Source organism: Ptychodera flava, chromosome 12 (assembly GCF_041260155.1).
Source record: "Ptychodera flava strain L36383 chromosome 12, AS_Pfla_20210202, whole genome shotgun sequence".
In the NCBI taxonomy this organism is placed as follows: Eukaryota; Metazoa; Hemichordata; class Enteropneusta; family Ptychoderidae; genus Ptychodera; species Ptychodera flava.
Window position 1 is genome coordinate 14,743,890 of NC_091939.1, and position 22,584 is coordinate 14,766,473.

The following is a 22,584-nucleotide window of genomic DNA, read 5'->3' on the forward strand; positions in this document are numbered from 1 at the left end:
ATTATTATTAATTTTTAGTATTCGTATAACATATTTTCATTTGGTGGTCAGCAGTAAAATTTCTGTTTGTCATGGTTAGATACCAGAAGATATCGATGTTCAGGCACACACGTCTGAGATCTTATGTCAGTGGTTTGGTTTCTCACATCCATACCAAGATATAGCCTACAGCATTGCACTTGGTACATCATCTGGACTAGATGACATTGTCCCATTTCAAGTTGTTGGTTCATCGCTATCAACATATATATTTAGCGGGATAACACTCCTCACCTATCAGGTATAGAACAATTTTTTATTTGTTGTCATTTGGTCTCCATGAGCAGACTGATAACTCTTTCCTTAATATAATAATTATTTTTTCGTAAAAATTGGACATCCGCTCTGTTTTGAACTGAATATACAAAAATACAGATATTATGATTATGATTACAGAAGTATTACGTGACTCTGATAGCGTCTACTGAAGTCGGCAATGTGACTGTCAGTTCTGACGGTGTTGTTGTTATTGAAGAAGAATCAATATTAACAGATGTAGATGTCTATGACGGGAGAGCGTGTGAAACGACGGATGGTAAGTATTCTTCGTAGAATATTATATATGCGCATGCCCATCCTGATCAGTCAATACAGGCTCCGTAGGGAATGTCCACTTCACCTTCAATTGACCTGGATTTTACAGTTAATAACTTTTAATTATCATATTACAAAACTGTTTCTATTCCACAACAGGTGAAAGAATAAATGCAACGCACCACGACTTTGTTCCTCCGACTGAGTGTCAATCTGACATTAGTTTCAAAGCATCCTTAAACACAGTGTCTGCTCACTGGAGGTTACCAGATCAGTTGAAAGAATTCATCACATACGGACAATGGGCTTTACAGAAGGAAAGTGAAATTAATAGGTAAGTTAGAAATATTGACGCCATTTAAGGTAATATTTTTTTGTTTCAAAGAAATTTATTCCTGATGAACTATTTAACTGTCAGTGATACAGCCGTAAAACTTCATGTTTTTTATTATTTTCCTTTTTGCAGCTCTTTTTCAGTATGGAACCAAGTCTCAGACTTCCAACCCACCAGAGTACTGAATTCTTTCCACGCTACAGATCTGTCTTTAATGCCCGGGCATCACTATCGATCAATCGTGAAGTTCTGTCACAGTGCCGGGTGTTTTAAGTCAGTCTCCAGCAATGGATTTTGGGTGATTCCGATGCCACCTGTACCCATGGGAATTAATGAAATCGTATATGACAAGTGAGTATGGATAAAAGCAACAACCATATCCGTTTAAAATTTACAATCGTGGTCACACAATGGATGTGACCATTACTTTTGAGTAAGCATTAGATAAGATATTTTCACATATCCAAAACACAGACATCATGTATTGATTAATCGATCTCGGCATGTAAGGGTTTCACACTTTGATAATTTGTTATCTTATTTTTAATAGTCAAACGGAAGAATTGACATTCGAATGGCAGGGATTTGTACAACAAGAAATGTTGGCCGAATACAGAGAATTTCAAGAACCTATCGATTATTATGAATGGACATTAAGTGTCAAGAATTCAGAGGGAACCACAAGACATGGAGACATCTTGTTTCCTTGGAAACAATTAAATTTAATGTCCGGACAAAGCAATACGGTATGACGCAGAAAATAACTTAAAGTTGTTTGCTTGAATTTTAAGAACATATTCTGTGATATGGGCAAAATCCTTGATATACGTTCAAGTAAATTTACGTTTACCGCAAAGAAACGACACGGAGACAGGGCTTGGCCGAAATCCAGGGGCGATGGAACATCCGGGCGTCGCGCGGCCTTTCCGTGAAGCCAGTCGCAGATTTGCAAGACCACAAGGGAGGGCAACGCGTTACCCAGGATGCACCTACTGCCAAAGCGGGGATGCATAGCGTCGTGGCGGCTGGGAAGATTGCACGGACCCCTTGCTGGATCATACCATGTATTGGGCAACATGGTACCATGGTCCCTCCGGGTCTGCGACAGCAGCTCAAGAAACTTTATTGAAATTTTATCATCCAAATAACATCTAAACAGAAATATGACTAACTGTAATATATGTCTGTATGTGAACTGCTAACGCCACAGCTTTATATATATATATATATATATATATATATATATATATAATATATATATATATATATATATATATATATATATATATATATAAATATATATATATATATATTGTGGGTGGGAGGGGATTTATGATGTGTACGTTAGCGTTGCAGGCATGCAGGGCTTTCATATTGATAGTGAGGGTGAACAAGAAGCAGCTGTGGTTCGAGAGGCAGGGGTTTATTGTGTGTTGAGCAAAGTGAGGGCGTGGTTGTCAGGCAAAGGTAGAATGGCCTGTGTCCCGTGCCCTTCCCCGCGTTAACCATTATTATAGCAAAGCCATAATCATCCAATATTGACGTATACGGAACACAACATTAAGTGGTATACGTAACGTTTATCTTTGTAAATGGAACATATCAATACGTTTATGTATATACTTAGCGTATATTTATGCAGAATATACATAGTGCAGATCTTTGCACACCAAGTGTACATTGTACTTGTGCATTTATTAGTATACGTAAGAGTATACTTAACGTATTTTATAAATGTAAAGAATCAGTATATGTGTATATATCGTTGTATATCAAGCAATTTGCCCATCGATCTGTTTTATTTCCTTACGTATTGAAATGTTCCATATACAAGATATACGTTACATATACCATTAATTTTGTGTTCCATATACGTCAATATTCGTAAATATACTGAACGTATACCAAGTATTTTGCCCAGCATTTCAATAAAATCGCAAAACAAATTACCTGTAAACAATGTTATTGTTACAGTACCGAACCTCTGTCAAACTACCAAGCGCACTTACATTTACTAAGTGCCTTCAGCTCGGTCTACGAGGGTACAACAAAGCGGGATTATCGTCTACTATTTACAGGAACATCATCGACTGTGAAGCGGTTAATCCCAGACTAATATTACCAAACATAGTTATTGACGCAGTTGGCGACTATGATGGTTTCAATGTAAGGTACGTACGCAGAAGGCTGATGAGACTGTATGTCAGCTTTCTGCATAAAGCGTAGGTACATTAGTCAGATTCGAAATATTCCCAGACAAGAAGGTATTGCTGCAAAAAGGAGTCGATATGTTGCATATTTTATATACTGATTACATCATTGATCAGACAAATTGTATGGCGATATACGGTGTGTTGCCGTTTGAAGTCACTTCTATAATAGCACTTCTCCTAAACACTGAAACATTGGTCTTTCACCAGTAGTAAGAAACGATTTTAATTTTGTTTTAAAGTATGTGTAACAACTTGTTCCTATTCCACCTGTATCGGACACACAGTCCTTCTATCACTGGTCTGGAAATGCGGCTGGTTTCTTTGTGATCGAGCTTGATATGAATAACCAATAATTAATACCTTAAGCAATGTTTAGCATCGTATTTACAAAGAACTGTGCATTTTCACATTTCTTATACTATTGGCATAAAATATTGCAAAACTGGTCGTTCTACTTTCAAAAGACTTCAAACTTTAATTTTGTCAAGTACGAGGGGTGACAAAATTGTTACATTTTGATCGCTACGAAGAATGTTGAATCAAACGGGAAATGAAAGTGTTCAAAGCTTCCTCAATTTAAAATTGACATTTCTGACATAGCGCATTAAAGAATGGTTCATTTCCATTCTCAAACTATGACTCATCAATTTATCCAAGCTAGGTGACAGATTCTAAGACCAATCCATATTACGTCCTCTCCTTGCTGTAGGGGTTATAAACACTTTAAAGTAGCTGCTCTTAACTAACGCACTTTTTTCAAAGCAATATTTCTTATCAAAGAAATATTATATATTTCAATTAATTTTAGTAATGGTAGATAGCTTACTCGAAGGATAAAGAGGGTACATATTTAGGGTACAAAGCTTAAATTTTTGTATTACTGATAAAAATATTTAAGTCGAAAACTTAAAAACAAGTTTTTGAAATTAAATACCTCATTTGAAACCATTGTATATTAGAATAACAGGCAACTTTGTTTTGCATGACTTATTGCCATTCTTAAAAAAAACATAGGTTGAAAGACTGACACTCAAAAATGATCAGTGTCATGATAAGGAAAATTGAAAAGACTCATTAAAATGGAAGACTTTCACTGCTAAAATAAATTTTGTCATATAATATTTAAAAACATAATGTGGGATTTCACAGCCAGAGTATAGTTACGTTTTTTTGAAGTATTGAAAAAAAAAGACAGAAAATCGGGTGATTGGCACAAAATGTGCATAAACTTACACTTCTTTCTCGTCGAACTTACGACTCAGGCTTGTCATGCTTAAAGGTGAGCTCAACCAATATTTAATCTCGCGTTGACAAATTAATGAAAATTGAATGAAGCTTTGCAAGAGGGTGACTTTTAGCAAAATACGGCATCTAATGTACACGCCATCTTTGACAAGTATGGTTTCCAGACTGGTAGTGGAGGGACAGTGTCTCACACCACAAAATGCGACCCATGGCTTCACTTAACCTTTCAGTATTAATATCAATTTTGAGACCAACCATCAACACATTTATAGACGCATATATAAGCAGATGAACCAGCAAATCCATAAAACTAACGCTTAGGAAATAATAAGTGACAAAATGTAAACATTTTGCAATAATTATTTCAGAAATGTCGAGCTAGCAGAGAATGCTCATTGGAAACACTCAGATGCTGAATACACAAGATCGGCAGACAAATTGTCAGCAGTTTGGCCAACACTGCGACATGGCCGCTATGAGTGGAAAATTGTGAAACACGACCCAATCGGACACAATCAAGAAATACAGCAGAGTCTATTGGACTACAATTACTACAATTCATATGATTGTGGAGAATCTGAGGTACTTGCTTGCGGGGAGACACAGGTAACCTTTAAAGGATAATTCATTTTTTACGATAAAACTTGATTAGATAAGGAATTAAAATTCGAAACATCCGTCATAAATAACTGATCAGGAATGTACAGTACAATCATCAAGAAAGACTGACAAAAAGCTATTGATCTTTCCTCGGTTATGAACCAGAGAAAAGGATCACTTCTTTACTTTGAATAGACAAACCGATATGTGCAAATTAGAAGAGGGCTATTCTTCATGTTAGATGTTGTAAACGAATATACTTACCATTTCAAAGGACGTGGGATGGTAGGAACCATATTTTCTATACATTTTAAGACAGATCCGACCAAGCTGCAGCCTAGCAAGAAATTTTAGAAGGTTTATATTTTGGATATCATTCTGCAAGAGTGTTCTGTATTTAATAGTTTTATTTAAACAAGGGTGAGTTGTACCTGGTGAAAAGAAGAAATTATAATTAGCAAATATATGCGTTTTCCATGCCATGGAGTCAACCTTTAAATTCATTTAGATCCAACACTTCGATACCTATGACAGGATGATTTAGTATGTCCTAATGCCCAAATAATATTACGCCATTTTTATATATATTTTCTTCTGTGCAGGCTAACTTTATCAACGTAGAAAATCTTCAACTACATCACGGTTACAGATATTACGTCTGTGTACATGCAGAGGCAACCCGAAAAGAGTACGAAAAAACAGAGCTGTTACTTCCTGAAACAAGTGCATGTTCCGATGGAATCGTAGTCGACCAAACACCACCTACACATGGGAATGTTTGGATAGGCTCAGTGAAACAAAGGTTTCAGGTAACTTCTGTAATGCCCCCTACAGTCACGTCGTGGAATTTAGCATGTCTTGAAAATCTTTGGTCAAAATTTGCAAAATTCTGTCTTCAGTCAAACTGACATGCCTTGAACATCGATTCATAAGAGTGTATTCATCTGTACATGTACATCCCATATTAGTAAAATAGGATCCAGAGGGTCACCTGGTTTTGTCTCGTTCCCTGTGCCACCCTAAAGGAGTTTTTGGCTAGCGCACAGTAAACGAAACCAGATGCCCTTATATTCTTCTTAAACTTTAAAACCTGTTACATGTACGTGTATTTCTCACTTTTGCAGATAACAACATCTGAATTAGTGCTAAACTGGGATGATTTCTACGACGTTGAAGAACACGGCAGAACTAAGCACAGTTCGGGAATTAGAAAGTATGATGTGGCAATAGGTTAGTATTTAGTATTCATGTTTGTAGCCATGGTTAAGCCTATCAAGGCAACACAACGTATATTATGTTGATAACATTTTTAATATATTTTCAATTTGAAGGAACGTCTCCAGGAGGGGTCGATGTGCTCGACTTTGACGATGTTGGCATCACCAACTGGGCGGTGGTACATGATCTCCAACTCCAAGGTGGACAAACATACTATGCGACAGTTAGAGGTAATCTTGAAAGTGACAGCCTTGTCCTGAATTCAAAGGAAATATCCTAATTACCTTGTGATGGATAAGTTCTTGTAAGAAATTCTACATGTGAGCCATCAACTACCAAACAATACGTTAAAGAATACTTCAGATAACATCCAATCGATACAAATGATTATCCTTCTTACTTTATATTACGTGACATGTAAAACCTATGTTGATTTTTGACAGCAACGGATTTTGTGGGCCTGTCTTCCGATGTTGTGTCTGATGGCGTCACTGTTGATGTCACTCCACCAATGAAAACAGACAAAACGATCGACGTTGGTGGTGCATACTTGACGTCTGTATCGGCAATATCTGCAAAATGGAATGGCGTCTTTGAAGATCAGGAAAGTGGTATGTGTACCCATAATCGTGTTTCAAAGTATAAGTCATAGATTCTATACTTGCGCTTGAGTGATAGCAAGTATATATCTCTATTTGTCATGGTACTTACATATCACATATTAACATGTATCGTTCCATTATGCTATGTCTATGCATTCTTTAGGCCTAACTGGTGCAAAGGAAGCAGAAATTAACTTTCTCACTTTCTCGGTAGTTTGGTTGCATACCTGTACATTACACGTTTTCTTCCGGTATACTTTCAGGTATTGACCACTATGAGTGGTGCATTGGCTCAAGACCCGGATTTGCTGATGTCTTTCCTTGCATTGTGACAATGGAGCCTGAAATCAACGATGCTAACTTCGATGACCTAACATTAAAACAAGGACACACATACTATGTCACTGTGACTGTAAGTAACATATAGATGAAAGCAGATCAACAAATTATCCAAATTTATGAATGAGTTCTTCTCACATACGTAACATATTTTAGTTCTGAGTGAAATGGTTATTTTTAATAAGCATTAATTCCTACGTGAACAAACCTATTCAGGAAATATTCACCATTGAAGCAAAGGAGAAAATGAATTAAACCGACTCAATCCGTCAAATCAAGTAAGATATACATATACACAAAATACGTGTGTGTGTGTGTGTATGTGTGTGTGTGTGTGAGAGAGAGAGAGAGAGAGAGAGAGAGAGAGAGAGAGAGAGAGAGAGAGGGGGGGAAAGGAGAGAGAGAGGGAGATGCTAATCAATCTATCCATTAATCCTTTCTTGCCGTAAACCTGATTATTTCAAGGCATACAATGGTGCAGGACTTTCTACAACAGCGTCGTCCGGGGGCGTTGTCGTCGACAGTAGCCCACCTGAACACGGAATGGTCTATGATGGTCAGTCGGTTGAGGATGACAAGGACCTTGATTACCAGGTACGTTATAGTCGAGCTTTATGGCATCATACCTATCTCTTTAAAGCTAGGTAATATCGATCGTATATGTACTATTGTAACCTAATGTACACTCGTTATTCATGCAGACTCGTTTGGATTCTCTCACTGCACGCTGGAAAGGATTTCATGAACCCCACACAGATATTGTGGGATATTCATGGAAAATTGGTACTTCTCCGGGATACGATGACATCTTGGAAGAGGAGTTCGTGGGTCTTGTTACAGGTATCGATTTTCATCAATCATAAGTGGTTCCTTATGTATTGATATTCAAGACGTGATACCCTGATCCGTTCGAAGTAATGTGATTAGTAATGTTATGGCAAAAAATTGAATTCTTTCAGTGTACAGATACATTATGGTATGAAACTCTACCATCTATGATTAGGCTACAATAAAAAAATGCATTGTGTATATGATTGAACATATGGCCATTTTGTATTCTCACTGATAGAGATGAGTGCCAGTGACCTGAATCTGCAGCCAGGAGTTAGATACTACACGACGGTGACAGCATGTAACGCTGCAGAGCTGTGTACAACAGTGTCATCTGATGGTATCATAGCGGACAACTCACCGCCTGTAGCAGGCATTGTTTATGATGGCATTAGTGATGGAGATCATGCATATCAGGCATCAAGGTATGTCATTTACCTTCTTAAGGTAGTATGCACCTCGAAAGTGAAAGACTTAAACTTTTGTTTAAACTTTCCTCAAAGAATAGTTCAAACATTCTCTTTCACAATCAAGAACAAAAATCGGGGGTCACCGTGCAAATTTCGGAACTAGAGAAACAAATTACTCGAGATTTACCGATATTTGAAATTCAAAATTGCCGCAATTCCTGTGTTAACTCTATGGAGTAAAAAAAAAAGAAATTTCGATTTTCAAAAAACTAAGCCGGTGAAAAGTTTTCTAACGCCAAGAGCTTTAAAACTAACCCCCACAAGTGGTAGATCAGAAAAGAATTGAAAAAGTTTGAGAGTCCGAATATCTGTCCCCAAGGCGTGTTCTACCTTAATGAGGTATTTCTATAGGTTTACAGAGAAGAAATCATTTTACACTGATAATATGGGTGCAAATATTACCTGGAGTGTCGAAGTGTTGCAGTGTTACCTCCTCGGTTACGAAGAACATTTCCAATAACGGTCTGACTTAATCTTGCAGGACAGCAATATCCGCTCACTGGTTCAACTTTCATGACCCGCATACTCAACTTTCCCACTACGAATGGCTTGCTGGAACTATCCCAGGTGGTGATAACGTCATGGCATCGACAAGACTACATCTGACGGAAAGGGCGTTCACTTCGCAGTTGCAACAGCCATTACCCCTTAATGTGCCAATTTACGTCACTGTCAGGGCGTATAACAAAGCAGGTGAGACGTAAACGTCTAATCAATTGCATGGTTTTCAATGAGAAGTGAAACTATGCTGTTTCTTAAATAAAGTTTACGCTTCCTCTCTATCTGTTAACTTTGAGCATTTTCAATTATTTTCTGCAGGCTTGTTTACTGAAGCAGCGTCTAATGGCATAATTGTTGACAACTCTCCTCCCGAGACTGTGACAGCCGCTAGGCTTGATGTGAATGAAGGCTCAATAACGCCGGAGACCCAGGTTAGATTGTGTAATGCCCTTGTATAAACTTTAACAAGAGTAAAATGGGTTCTATTTTGTCAGTCTTATGGTCAATTATGATCAACTCTTTTTGCTTTGGTATAACCGTATCTTTACGAAGTAAGCGTTTACAATCATATATTTATTGGAATGTTACTGCTGACTGAACTGCTAACTTTCAGGAAGAACTGTGCAATAACATCTTTCTTACGCCCTGACAAGTAACCTTTTTTGTATCTAGATTTGGCGATCAATGCTCCGTGTATCTTGGGCATTCAGTGATCCTGACAGTCAAATAGAGCACCACCGACTTTCAGTATTCACCCATCATCAGTCCGATATGTCTGTACTACCCGTAAAGGTAAGTTTGGTTGAATTGTGATACATGTACCCAATGAATGTTTCGCTGTAGAAATGCAAACAGCAACAGTGTCGGTCCACTGCTTAGATACTGGACTTCGAAAGGTCGTAGTCTCAGTCCAAGGAGAGACCACAAAAACACTATGGCATTCCACAAATACCAATACGACCCATTTAGCAGATAGATCTGTGTTATTCTGATAACTGAACGTCGTTTTTTTCTGACAGACTACAGGAGGTGTACATCACCATGTATTCACTAACTTGACACTACATGATGGTGATACGTATTCAGTCAAAGTCATCGCTTGCAATGGCGCCAAACTGTGTTCAATGAGTGAATCACCAGGAATACTGGTAGGTGGTGTAAAATAACTAAAAGACACAGGGATCTGTAAAAATATTTATCAAACAAAAAGAAACATCGAGAATAGATATCGAAGGTCTAGAGTTATTGTTGTATAAATGCTTCAGAATACGCACTTATCTTAGGCACGCTAGATATTATATGTCAACCTCTGAGTTAAAAGTCAGATAAAATAACTTTAAATTGTATTATTGTACACCGTGTTTACGACCGCCAACAAAAAAAGGCAGTAACTTACTTCTGAAATGTATTTAGGAAAATATGCCATAAAAAAGAAAACATTAGCTTATTCGTGATCATCCAACCATTATGGAATTGTTATTTGTTATATACTATTATAGTTACCATTAATCATCATCGAGACATATATATTATTGCGCTTACACTAATTTGTGCTTGGTATATTTCCAACAAGGTTGATTCAAGTCCGCCAAGTGTTGGGACATTTGCTGTGGCAACAGACCATGCAGCAGGCTTGAGTCGTCACAGACAGAGCTGGATGACGTACTTGCAAGGTCAAGGAAGTGAAACAGCAAAAGTCAACTTGGCCTGGCTTGGTTTTGTGGATATCCATTCGGGAATAAGACACTATTTTGTGACCCTAGGAACCAGCTTTGCAGCACGAGATCTGACAGATGTGAGTAATATCAAGTTTCTAAAGTGTCAGCACTTTCATATTGAAATGAATAAAATTCCTGTCCTCTTCTTATACTGATCTGGAACAGGCAACGTAATGGAGGATATTCTGTTTCCTTTTAGGACCAAGCTGTCAGAATCCAATATGTTCATGGAAGCTCACACTTAGATGAAGGTGTGGTGCAAACTGCTTCCATTCCAGTGACAAGAGATCTTCATCCTGGGGAACACATCTACTGTGCACTATGGGCCATCAATGGAGTAAGATTGTTTTACATTTTCACAATTAAAATGGCATTTCTTCGACAGGAACTTTTTTCATTGAGAAACTGTGGGTACCTTGCGAGCTAAAATTATTTTTGTATCTATGTCCATTATGATAAATCGTAGAGTTCTAAAGTGAGAACTCAAAATATGCTTTCCTTCTGACATATAACACAAATCATTTAAGACATAGTTACAAAAATAGAATATCTTATACAGACTTTCAACTTTAGGTTGCCCTTATTTAGCCAGGAATCACTCTTTATTTTTGTAAATGAATTATACCAGCTCTATACTTATTATCTTAGAAAGGCCATGAAACACCATGTTCGTTATTCCATAGTGTGTCCAAGAAAACTAACAATGCCTTGCAAATTTCAACGTTTTTAGGTCGGTTTGCGCAGTTACGAAGCACATGAAACATTCGTGGTAGTGAAGTCCAATAACTTAAGTGGGGTTCTATCACTTCTGCGTCGATGTGATTCACAAACATGTGAAGGAGACTGCACATGCGCACCACAAAACCAGTTATGCCACGATTCAACGGTCGAATGCAACGATGTTACCGGTCAGTGTCAACAATGCTTGACAGTAATTATATACATGAGAAAAGTGGCCTATAATTTTTTATAAAAAACACATTGCATTACAATGCCAAGAATTTGTTGTGTACAGTTTATCTCAGAAAGTAAGACAGGTTGTTTGAGGGGAGCCATGCCATGTGCTCATGGGCATGCAATATTTACATGATGGTATACTAATGAATAGCTCAAAATAAACTTGAGTGTGTTAGGCCGTGCAAAATATACAGGCATTGTTTAGCATGTGGCAGAGGTGATGATCATCACCGATATCATCATTACCATAGTCATCATTATCACCATCCTCAATATCATGAATAGCATTAGGCAAACTTCCCACAAACCTATTCATGATGGATTTTTGTATGCTCATTTGATGAAGGCGGAAATTCGGCTTGTACAACGACAAAACTGACCCTGCAGAGGGTCTGTTTAAATCCACTCAATATAGGTAGCATCATACATACGTGGGTTCCATGCAGACAATAATTTGAGCTTTGAAATCAGCTCAACTTTACGCTGTTATAAGAAGAGTTTTAACTTTTTATAGACTAAAGTCTGCAAGTGAAAATCACGTCTTTTCCCTTTTTACAGTTTAATACGCAGAAGTTTTGAATATAGGGCAAATAACTTATGTTGACAGGGCAGTTGTACAAAGACCAGTATAAAGTCGGAACTGTATGATACAGTTATTTCGATCTCGAACGGGTGTCAAAATAAACTGTCATTTAAATAATATTGGCGGTATCGGTTCTGTCTCTGTACAAGCAGAATTTGTGACTTCATCACATAGGCTCAATAATATATAGCAAGTATATAGCAATGTCTAGATTAGTTGATAGATAAATGTGATATGTACTTTTGTGACACCTTGAGAATACCTTGTGATCAAAATGTGCTAAAAATTCTTTAATACGTTCCATCTCAGGGGATGGTCAGTATGAACAGGTTGATGTGGTCGATGTCTTGGACTATCATGACAATGAGGCTGATTTGCAGGACCAGGATGTAGATTACACCCCTTCAGCGTGTACAATAGCAGCTAAATGGAAGAACACAGATAGGGGTATGTTATTGATTTCTCTATTACATAACATAGTTAGTATGCTTCATGCACATAACGAATCAGTTTCCCCTCATCTGCATTTCTTACAAGAAAAGATATGAAAATACCATTGCAGTGAGGCTGAAAGTTGTTTAAAAAATGGGGCGATAGCCACCTTTTGATAGATACATGATTGTGCCTTGATAAGATTCCATGTCTCAAACCCATGCGTGTTCAAAGAAAATGCGACATTGTCCGGCAGTCAAAAATTGACGTCTTTGTAGGATTATATACATAGAAGTTCAAATATTACGCAAAAACACAAACTTTTGAGAGTGATTGATATGCTATATGAACATAGATTTTGTTACAATGATGCATTCCAATAACTATGCCATGGTATGACTTATCTTTAGACATACCCATTCAGAGATATGAATGGACGGTCGGCAGCAAAGGAGGAATACCAGGTTCAGGTTTACTGAATCCGGCAAAAGACAGAATATGGCATGATGCCGGCATGAGAAGCTTTGCAGTCTTCTCTCTGAGATCGGGTGAGTCATTGCAAGACATATGCTTCTAATTTTTTCTTCAATGAAAGAACACACCAACTCCATTGGAACTGCTAAATGGTTAGCGCTATTTTGTTACTTATCACATGAAATAATCATTTTCTCTTATAATCTAGGAAATCTCCATCCTGACGTTGAGTACGTGTTCTACGTCAGGGCATGGTACGACGACCGAACTTTTGCTGTTTTCCAGTCAGACGGAGTAATACCCGATTTCACAGTGCCATCTATTTCAACTTCAAGAAAGGTAAAGGAAAACGTCATCAAATATCGATACGTACAATATTACCAGTCTTGTTACATTAAAACCTCTGTGTCAACACAATCCGTACTGTTCATTGTAATTCAAGTTCTACTGGCTGTGTTTATATTATGATACGAGCAGATCATTTCAGAAATATGAAAACAAATACGTTGATGCATTGGTGTTTTAATTGTTCATCCTCTGTTGTCATTTAGGTAAAGGACCTAGCCGATCTAACCAATCTAGTAGACATTGATTACTCAAATGACCTGGGTACATTGAGAGTTTCATGGAAAAATGTGTTTCCAAGTACCTCTGGTTTGAGTCATTTTATGGTTTCAATAAGCACAGTTCCCCAAGGTATGTATTGCATTGGTGGCACAAACTATTTCATTAGTCTAATTGAGCTTATAATTTATTTTGCAATATTAAATATGAATTTTTACCCCCGTAGTTCTTACTAAAAGTGATTAAAACTGTGTTTGTCAGTAGCGGTCACATACACTGAAGTTTCTTCAAAGTTTTAAAGCAAGTGTAAAGTTAAAGTTTTAAGTCAACATTAATCATAGTGAGGAACTATCACGTCCTTTCACATCCAAGTCATTTTTACACGCAACGAACAACTTAATTGTCATCTGATGTTTAGGAATTATTGAAATAGAAACACATCTTTACAATTGTCTAGATCTTAGCCAAAAGTATTGACCTTTACCATTTTTTCAGAAGTTATCTTAATTCATGATTCCGTATTTCTCTCTGAATTATAAAATTTCAGGTGAAGATATAACACCATACAACTCTACAGTGTTCAGCGTCAGTGAATACAAAGGAATGATAACAAATCTATCTCTTCGAAATAATCACAAATATTACATGAACGTGATGGCTGTCAGTCTTGCAGGACTTCATTCCATAGCCTCATCCGATGGAATTCTGGTGAGTTAACCGCTCATTTAATGATATCTGCAAGATCTGATTTTGTTGCGTTCTCTATTGTATAAGTTTGTCAGCTTATAATGTATGCTATAATCAAAAAGGGCCTTTGTTGTGAATGACTTCGTAATTGTTTCCAAAAAGGAATGAATGAACGTCTATCCTTCGCTTCAGAAGTAAACAAAGATGATGAAGAACCACATACCAGTATTAGGAAGTATGATCATATATGTTTCCTTAAAATGGCCAATGACCCTATCGCTAGGCTGATATATTATTATCACACTTCTTTCATTCATTGATAATATGTCATAAAGTATGCACCTCTTCGCAAGTATCGAAAGCAGCCCATCGCAAGAAAACTGAAAGAATATATTTTGCCATCTAAGTGCTTTATAAAAGGTTAGATTGAAAACTGCAGTGAGACTGCTAAACAAAGAGATTTATATTTGCTTTATCTAGTCCTCTCCACTTGATAAATGTAATGTATTCCTGTTTATGTTTCTAGATTGATACCACTGAACCCGCTTCCGGTAGAGTGGATGATGGACTTGGCGTTCATGACGCTGATCATCAAAATTCCAGCACATTAGTTTCGGCGTCGTGGTATGGGTTTTCTGACCTACAATCTTCTATTCATCATTATAAATGGTGTGTTGGTAGTCAGCCGGGTCTTGAAGACATTTTTCCATGCAGGGATGTTGGCTTACATCTGTCAATGTCAGTGGAACTTGATGTGCCCATGACTTCAGGTAAATATAAAAGAAACGAAACAATATCAATAATGTTACCAGAAATAGTAACTTCAGAAAAAAAAAAACAGCACAAACTTACCTTAAGTTCTTTATGTGTATAACATTAGGAAACTCTCAGACAGCACTGATAAAATATTTCTTCAGTGATAGGTTAGAAACATACATTTATGTGTGTAAAAATGATATCCATAAATAAAGTTTGTTATATACCAACATCTTATTCATGCATAGAGGATGCCAGTTTGCCGTAGAACCTAAATCGAGGTTTGCCGTAGTTTATCAATTAGGATACATTTGGGTAAATTTGTTATCTTAAATTGTTTAGAATGGTCGTTGGTATACTTATTTATTCATCCATTCATTCCCGATATTATACCTTTCCAGGTACACATTATTATTCCAAAGTATCTGCCATGGACGCAGTTGGTTTGGAATCCCAGGCTGCAGTGTCGAACGGCGTTCTTGTTGACACAACGCCACCACAGAACATTTTGAAGTTTGTTGCAGAAGGTAACCTCCTTCGAAATCCCTCGTTCGAAGAAGCTTTGGGACAAGACGAAAATACAGTCAAAAGAAACTGCACTATCAACGCTTCCAGCACTCTGTGCCTGCCAAAGGACTGGCAGGTAAATGGTACGGGTTATGTGGTCATTTCGGCCGGGTCGGAGGCGCAGTTAGAGGACTCGTACTTGATTGTCCATGGCACTGTATCACAGACAATTGAAACTACAGCGGGAGACAAATACAAGTTCTCTATTTACATCAACCATCTACGGCAGTTTACTGTGCCACTGCTATCACAAGAAGGTTTTATTCAGATCCCCGGTATTCACCGAGTCTTCAAGCTGTACCAGAGGAATGGTAACCATGGTAACAACGGACTTGAATGGTATGAGCATATCTACTATTTCACAGCCGAGTCAGATTCAACCACCGTGACAATAGGCTCTCTTGGAAGAAGAAATGGTGGGTTTATTGCTCCTAGATGTCAAGTTTACAGAAATGTGCTCAGTTTGTGCATAATGTATAGACCTCTGATTAAAACTATTACCTAAATAATACATTAACATAATGTTAAAGAAATCAAATCATATGAATGTTAGACAATGTGTAGATGTTAAGGTATATAAGAATGGAAACTGTAGCAATCACCACTTTAACAGCTAGTTTGTAAAAATTGTCCAAGTACAGTCCATATGTTATTAATTTTGTCACTGACACTTACCATTTGATATTACATCGAGATTTTGAAGTTTTAAATTTATATACCTTGCAGACTTCATCTCTTCAGGCGAAAGAGCTATATTTGATCCAGAATTGGCTTAGGAAGATATCCAATTAAAGTAACCGAATCCGGGACCGTTTACCGGGGATTTCAACAGAAACGCCCGCGTTGAACGAGCAACTTGAAATTGAACTCTTCCCTTGTTCTACGTGCTTAAAACATTGCTTATCACTCTCTCTTCATACGTTTTATGTGTAACTATTTATTTTATGTGCATGTTTCTGCTCTATTACAGGCATAGCGGTAGACAATGCACGAATCCAACACCTTGCAGTCCATGTCGATGGCGAAGTTTACGATGGAAATGAACAACCAAGTTGTATCAGTCTACATTCCAGAACAAATGGACGGACACACTCTGTGTCCGCCAGTTGGAATATCTTGGATACAGAAAGTCCCATTGTTGAATATCTGTGGGCAATAGGCACTGTCAAAGGTGACGTAATCATTAAGACATCCCTGCCACCATGTTATTCTAGCAAATGTTAAAACTAACAATTTCATTCCGAATTGTTAAAGCTGAGTTTAAGGATTCCCTAAAACTTTAGAACAGTGAACGTGACTTTGACATCTAAGACATTCCACAATCGAAAAAATAAAATATACTTTTGTTAAATAAAAATACTTTTCGATAATCATTTCAACAACATTTTTTGAAATAATCTCTTTCATTCCATCGATATCAGTGTCATTTAACAGAAGAGAAGATGATATTTGATATAATGAGCATCCGCAATTAACTTTGTAATGTGGCATCTTCTTTCTGTTCATCTTTCCTAGGCGGTACGCAAGTGCAGTCATTCAAGTCTGTCGGTCGTTCGTCCCATGCCTTCGCGGACGATTTGCTACTCAGTCATGGAATACCAATACATGTAACGGTCACAGCACGAAATGCCGCCGATCTTCGTTCAGTGTTCTATTCACAGCCGATGATAGTAGATGTGACAGCACCAAATATTTGTTGTATAAAGGTACACTTCATTTATCCTCTTGCTGTATTATAATTCATTGAAGTAACATAGGCGATCACCGGTACCATTAAATTCAATTATCTTTGTAATCGTTCAAGTGAAATAGAACCATTCTTATGTTAAACTTTAAACTGGTATGACATCGTTTAACATATTATCACGCTATGATTAATTACGTAGATGTTTTTTGTAAAACTTTTCCCTTAGGCGCGCTGTTGTGGGATATTTTACAAATTTTACACCTCGCTCTACCTGTCGGTCGAAGCAGACCAAATCACATTCCCTCTAACCACACCGTGACAAATCCTTCCTTGATGCACATTCGTTTTCACATTCTCGTTGATGTGTGACAAAGATAAAATACCTTCTACTGGAAAGTGTACATAGAGCATTTGCCATGGCGAAGTGCACCGTGTAATTGTTGCGAGATTTTGATCGACCGGGATGGACCAAAATTGCGGCATTATTTTGTTGTCAAGGTATTCAAATACGTCTACAATTTTTTCGTTTTCTTTTAGGATGGCGCACACATTGGAAAGGATTTGACTCATCAGACTTCATCAGTCATTTCTGTACAGTGGAATGTTTCAGATCCTGAAAGTAAAGTTGAATTTTGTGAATGGGCCCTGGGTAGGTAGTGGTCCGATGATTTCTATGATTTGTCTTTGTATTTGTTGAAGTTGATTGATACAACAAGGAAGGTCTGACATTTTCTGTGTAGTTACAGTGATTACAGGGAGATGTTGCACAATTGATAATTAACATCGAGCACCCTTTTTTTATTTCAGGATTTAGCCCGGGTTCGGGAACATTGAAACCGTTTACTGTGACCGATGATCTAGCGTTTGTGGAGGAAAGCTTCGCTGGATTACTCAACCACGGACAGACTATATATGCCACAGTTCGTTGTAAGAACTTTGCTGGGTTGTACAACCAAATTACATCGAACGGCGTGACAATCGTGCAAGAAGGTCCTCGATCAGAAGAGGCTACTGTCCGAGTGGTTTCAAGTTCACCGTCGATGTTTGAGACACGAGGAAACCACCAAGCATCCACTGACAACATCAACGTTATTTGGAATGGGTTCTCTGATCTATCAGGCATATCCCACTACGAGGTAAAATTTTCTTATGCTTGATGGGTTTATATCGCTTTGCAAAAGACCATCAAGTTGTCCCATGAATAAGGCTGTTTGTAACAATTTCAAGGTAAAACACCACTAAGAGACCAAATGACTGACAGTTCAGGTTGACTTAATGCGAGGTCTTTGCCAGTCTTAAAGAAAAAGGAACATTAGGCTATGAAAATTATGTTGCAAGGTAATTCGTACAACTATATCCTTGCCAATGATTCAAAGCTGGTAACGATGCTTGCTAAAATAATAAACCTCTTTATCATATACCAGTGCTCATATCTCTCCATCCTGGTGACGTTTATAGTAAAATATTATCTGCCGTAATAATGTACGGTAAACGTCGAGATATGCACGATAAAAGTCGTCAATTTTGGAGAGTTCCTGAACTACATTTGAAAGAAAAAAGAAAACAAAAATAGCTGCCCCGTAGCCTACAATATGACTTCGAAGACATAAAAATTTGAAGGGCTCTGGGAAACAAGGATATTTAGGGTAGCCAAAATTAGGGCTTTATAAGTTGCTTGTACTTTTATCCTGTGGCTATTCCATCATAGTTCTTGTAATTTTATATAACGTCTAGCAAACATTCTACCGTTCGCACGGTCTACCTCCGAACATGAAGTGAATGCGTAGCGTGGCAGCTATGTCACGCACGCGACACCTGCTGACTTGTCAACTCTCTGTATAAGCAAACGTATTGGTCACCTTACTCCGATCTATACGACTATCATGGCGACCGAAACCGTAAGAGATTTAAAGACGAGCAACGATTGTAATAACATATAGCAGCATACGTTTGAGTTATGGAACTTTTCTTATGGCGTTTGTTCATGGAGATATAGAGGAATTGTCGCTCGTTGTTGACTTATGAATGAAACATATTCACAAAAATTTTCCATATTTGCTGATAATATGTGGAAGGCACATAATACAGATTCAATATTGTTAGTGATTTGCTCATTAATTCAGATTTTACCTTTTATATCACGTAAATTTTACAAATTATTCTTAAAATTAAAGTGCAGGGTATTGGGAGATGGCAGTTCCAACATGGGCAACGATTGGAGAGGTATCGGCGAGGACGGACAGATGGCAGCAATGCTTTCCGGTATCAACCTTGAATCTTACAAGACTTACCAAGTGCAGATCCGAGCTGTCAATCATGTGGGGTTGAAGAGTGATGTTATGTCATCTAATGTTACCATAGAAACTAACGCTCCTGTGTTAACAGGTAAAGTGCAAAAATATACAAATGCAGAAGATCATTTTCACCACTGCAAAACATTTTACAATATCCTGCATGCTGTTAAGTTTGCTATAGATGTTAATAACAACACATGTCGACAGATCAGCAGTCTTAAGAGCAGAACAAAAGTATCTACAATCATGTAAAATTTAAGATTACAGTCACTATCCTATCTTATAGAATTTAAGGATTGTTTTCCGTTGCTGGTGACCGACTGATACATCATATACATACAGCCAAGTCTCGCTATATCTTGCGATATGCCTAAAGGCGTGGCCGTGGAATAATAATTAGGCAAAAATAATAACAGTGTACTGAAATGTATCTCTGGCTATATATCTTTTCTATTTACGGCAATCATGTTTCGTACAGGCGTGGTGTGAAGTCAGTGTTTTGAACGTGTATTATTGATGGAATCGCTGAAAGTGAATTTGTATTCATTCAACCTTGTGAGTAACAATAGTCATTTTGATATATTTTGTAACTTTCCATAATTTCAATGTAGGCGAGAACATACAGTATACGTGGTCAGCTTCAGATGTCGTTACCATTCGCTGGAACAACGTATTTAAAAATAACTCGACGTTGATATACCACCTCACTATCAGCACGCTTCAGGGCGGAAGTGACATCATCAAGTGGTTCGAAACACGCGTCACAAGCTACGATTTCCTTGCCGCCGACAAGTCCCGCTCATACTTCGTCAGCATTATGGCTGTGAACGAGGCTGGTCTTTATGACACTCTCAGTGGTATACTGTCCTACGTGTAAGCGCTATGAGCAGATTATAATGAATCGGAACATATTATCATCTTTTATCACATTATCGTCAAACTTTTTCATTTGAGATCGTTGATATTGAACGCGCATAAATATTTCAATAGCTTTTTGGAGATGTATTAACCGAGCGTTTTTGCACTTACTTGAGTTGTAATTATGAAAATTTAACAGTAAAATGTATGTACTAAATGCGTCATTTTTCTATAGTCCTAAATTTCAATGATAATTCTATTGCTTACCTCTATGAACAGTAAGAGAGTAGTACGCATTTCCACAGATATTATTCAGAAGGCGATTTGTCATGTTGTATTCTCTGATAATTTTAGCAACCAATTTTAATGAAACCCAGAGTCGACGTATTCGAAATAGGAAATAGATAATGAAGAAGCATCAATGATAGGATGGTGAATTCCATTATGTGAAAATATGTTTAAGATAGTAAGACCAATGTGCTGTGTATAACCAACATTAACATGGACTAAAATTTTTGTTTAAATAAATTGCATGAGATCAGCTGCTGTACCTACGCTATACTGTCTTCATTTGAGTATGACCGCTATCAATATCACAAACAATGATAACGTCGTTACCAAATATGACACTCGTAAGCCTCGCAACTATGGCCATGCTTCTGGCAACCGGAAAATTAGCAGTTTTTGAAGAAAGTGTTTGAAGAAAGTAATGATGGTGCTTATAATTTGGGTAATTAAATTGGCCGCAGAAATTACAATCGTGCCTTTGGTAACATAGAAAACGACAATTGTTTTGGCAAAAGTAAAAATGATGATGATGAATAATTTGGTCACCAACAAATAAAACAGGCTTAATCAATACGTAAACAAACATAGCAGCCACGTCCTTGACGAGAAACGAGGTAAGGGATATATGGGTAATGACTACTAGGGTTACGTAAAAAATGAAACTAAAAGATTAACTGTCAGCAGAATTGAATTTCATCATAAAAAGGAATTCAATTTGCCAGCAAGCACGACCGACATGTATCGGCCTCCCATATGTACGACCAAGATAATTGTTTGCCACTGCAATCCCCCAAATGAACAATGTTGTAAATTTTCACTTCTGAGAACCTCTGTAAATGCCAAACCCTAATAAATTCCATATGCTCAAACCATGCACGTTCGAAATATTTTATTTTTGTCTAGTAACCTACCATTCTTGAGATATCGACACAGCATCTTCGGTACGACATGCCATTCCAGTGATTGGATATGGGATGAAACGGCAAGAAGGCATTTATTTTTTATACTATCAATTGGCGGGGAAGATGATATCTCTTTTATATCAAGAGACGGAGAATTTGCTCTTTTATTTACCTTTAAGCACACTTTAATTCGAAGGACAAAATCGTGTGTTGATGTCACTGAGAGGACAGAGTGAAGCTTTTGTTATTTTGAGAGGGCACTTTTGAGTTCATGTGGTGGAGAGAGGCACTGGGGACGTTTGATAGGTGGGAGGGGAAAGAGGAGAAATTATTGTGCAGGGAGGGGAAGCTTTTCAAACCGTAATGGGACGGTAGTTTCAAACAGTTTTTGTATTTCCCTCTAACCGCGCAAATCCCGTAACTTTATTCAACAAATCCGTCGCCAGTAGGAGACATATGAATGTAAATGGAGGTAATATGGCTTAATGGGAGTGATTTAAAATATATAATTAGAAGATTTAGAACAATATGCCAGGCAAAAATTAATGCTAAAGTTCCCGCTTTAACGGCTTTAACCCGAAATTCTTCGACATGCAATTTTTTCACTAGACTGAAACATCCGTCGCTCGAAGACACTAGAGAGGGCCCTCAATTGACGGATCTTTCAGTCTATATTTTCACTTTAAAACACTGAAACTGAATTTTTTTTATTACAATTTCTTGAAATAGGTTGGTTGACTTCCCTTGTTTTATCGTGGACACGATCTCCGTCCACGATTCGGTCACTCTCCGCTAATATGACCTTCTTCTAATGCCTATCTCTTAATTGAGAGTTGAACAATGGAAAACCCTAGTGAAAAGTGTACGCTCAAGACCTTCATTATAAAAACG

At 37.5% G+C, this 22,584-nt stretch overlaps 1 protein-coding gene across 1 annotated transcript; it reads left to right on the forward strand.

Moving 5' to 3' along the window:
* The first annotated feature begins 538 nt into the window (after positions 1–538).
* On the forward strand, positions 539–21,048 carry LOC139146063 (uncharacterized). The gene is made up of 31 exons (XM_070717511.1): positions 539–574; positions 2,882–3,078; positions 4,734–4,971; positions 5,568–5,774; positions 6,090–6,195; positions 6,297–6,413; positions 6,627–6,794; positions 7,049–7,197; positions 7,590–7,718; positions 7,826–7,964; positions 8,194–8,380; positions 8,907–9,118; positions 9,245–9,357; positions 9,599–9,718; positions 9,946–10,074; positions 10,500–10,721; positions 10,844–10,981; positions 11,375–11,552; positions 12,494–12,631; positions 13,027–13,164; positions 13,299–13,429; positions 13,642–13,786; positions 14,202–14,362; positions 14,868–15,111; positions 15,499–16,080; positions 16,635–16,835; positions 17,180–17,370; positions 17,889–18,000; positions 18,159–18,487; positions 19,526–19,736; positions 20,257–21,048. The coding sequence occupies exons 1-31, from the start codon at positions 539–541 to the stop codon at positions 20,520–20,522; spliced, it is 5,634 nt and encodes a 1,877-aa protein (XP_070573612.1). The 3' UTR covers positions 20,523–21,048.
* The last annotated feature ends 1,536 nt before the right edge of the window (positions 21,049–22,584 follow it).

Coding starts and splice junctions, on each gene's coding strand:
- LOC139146063 (XM_070717511.1), top strand. CDS start 539: ATGTCTATGACGGGAGAGCGTGTGAAACGACGGATG. Junction 9,719..9,945: donor TGTCTGTACTACCCGTAAAG/GTAAGTTTGGTT, acceptor TTTTTCTGACAG/ACTACAGGAGGTGTACATCA. Junction 16,081..16,634: donor CTCTCTTGGAAGAAGAAATG/GTGGGTTTATTG, acceptor GCTCTATTACAG/GCATAGCGGTAGACAATGCA.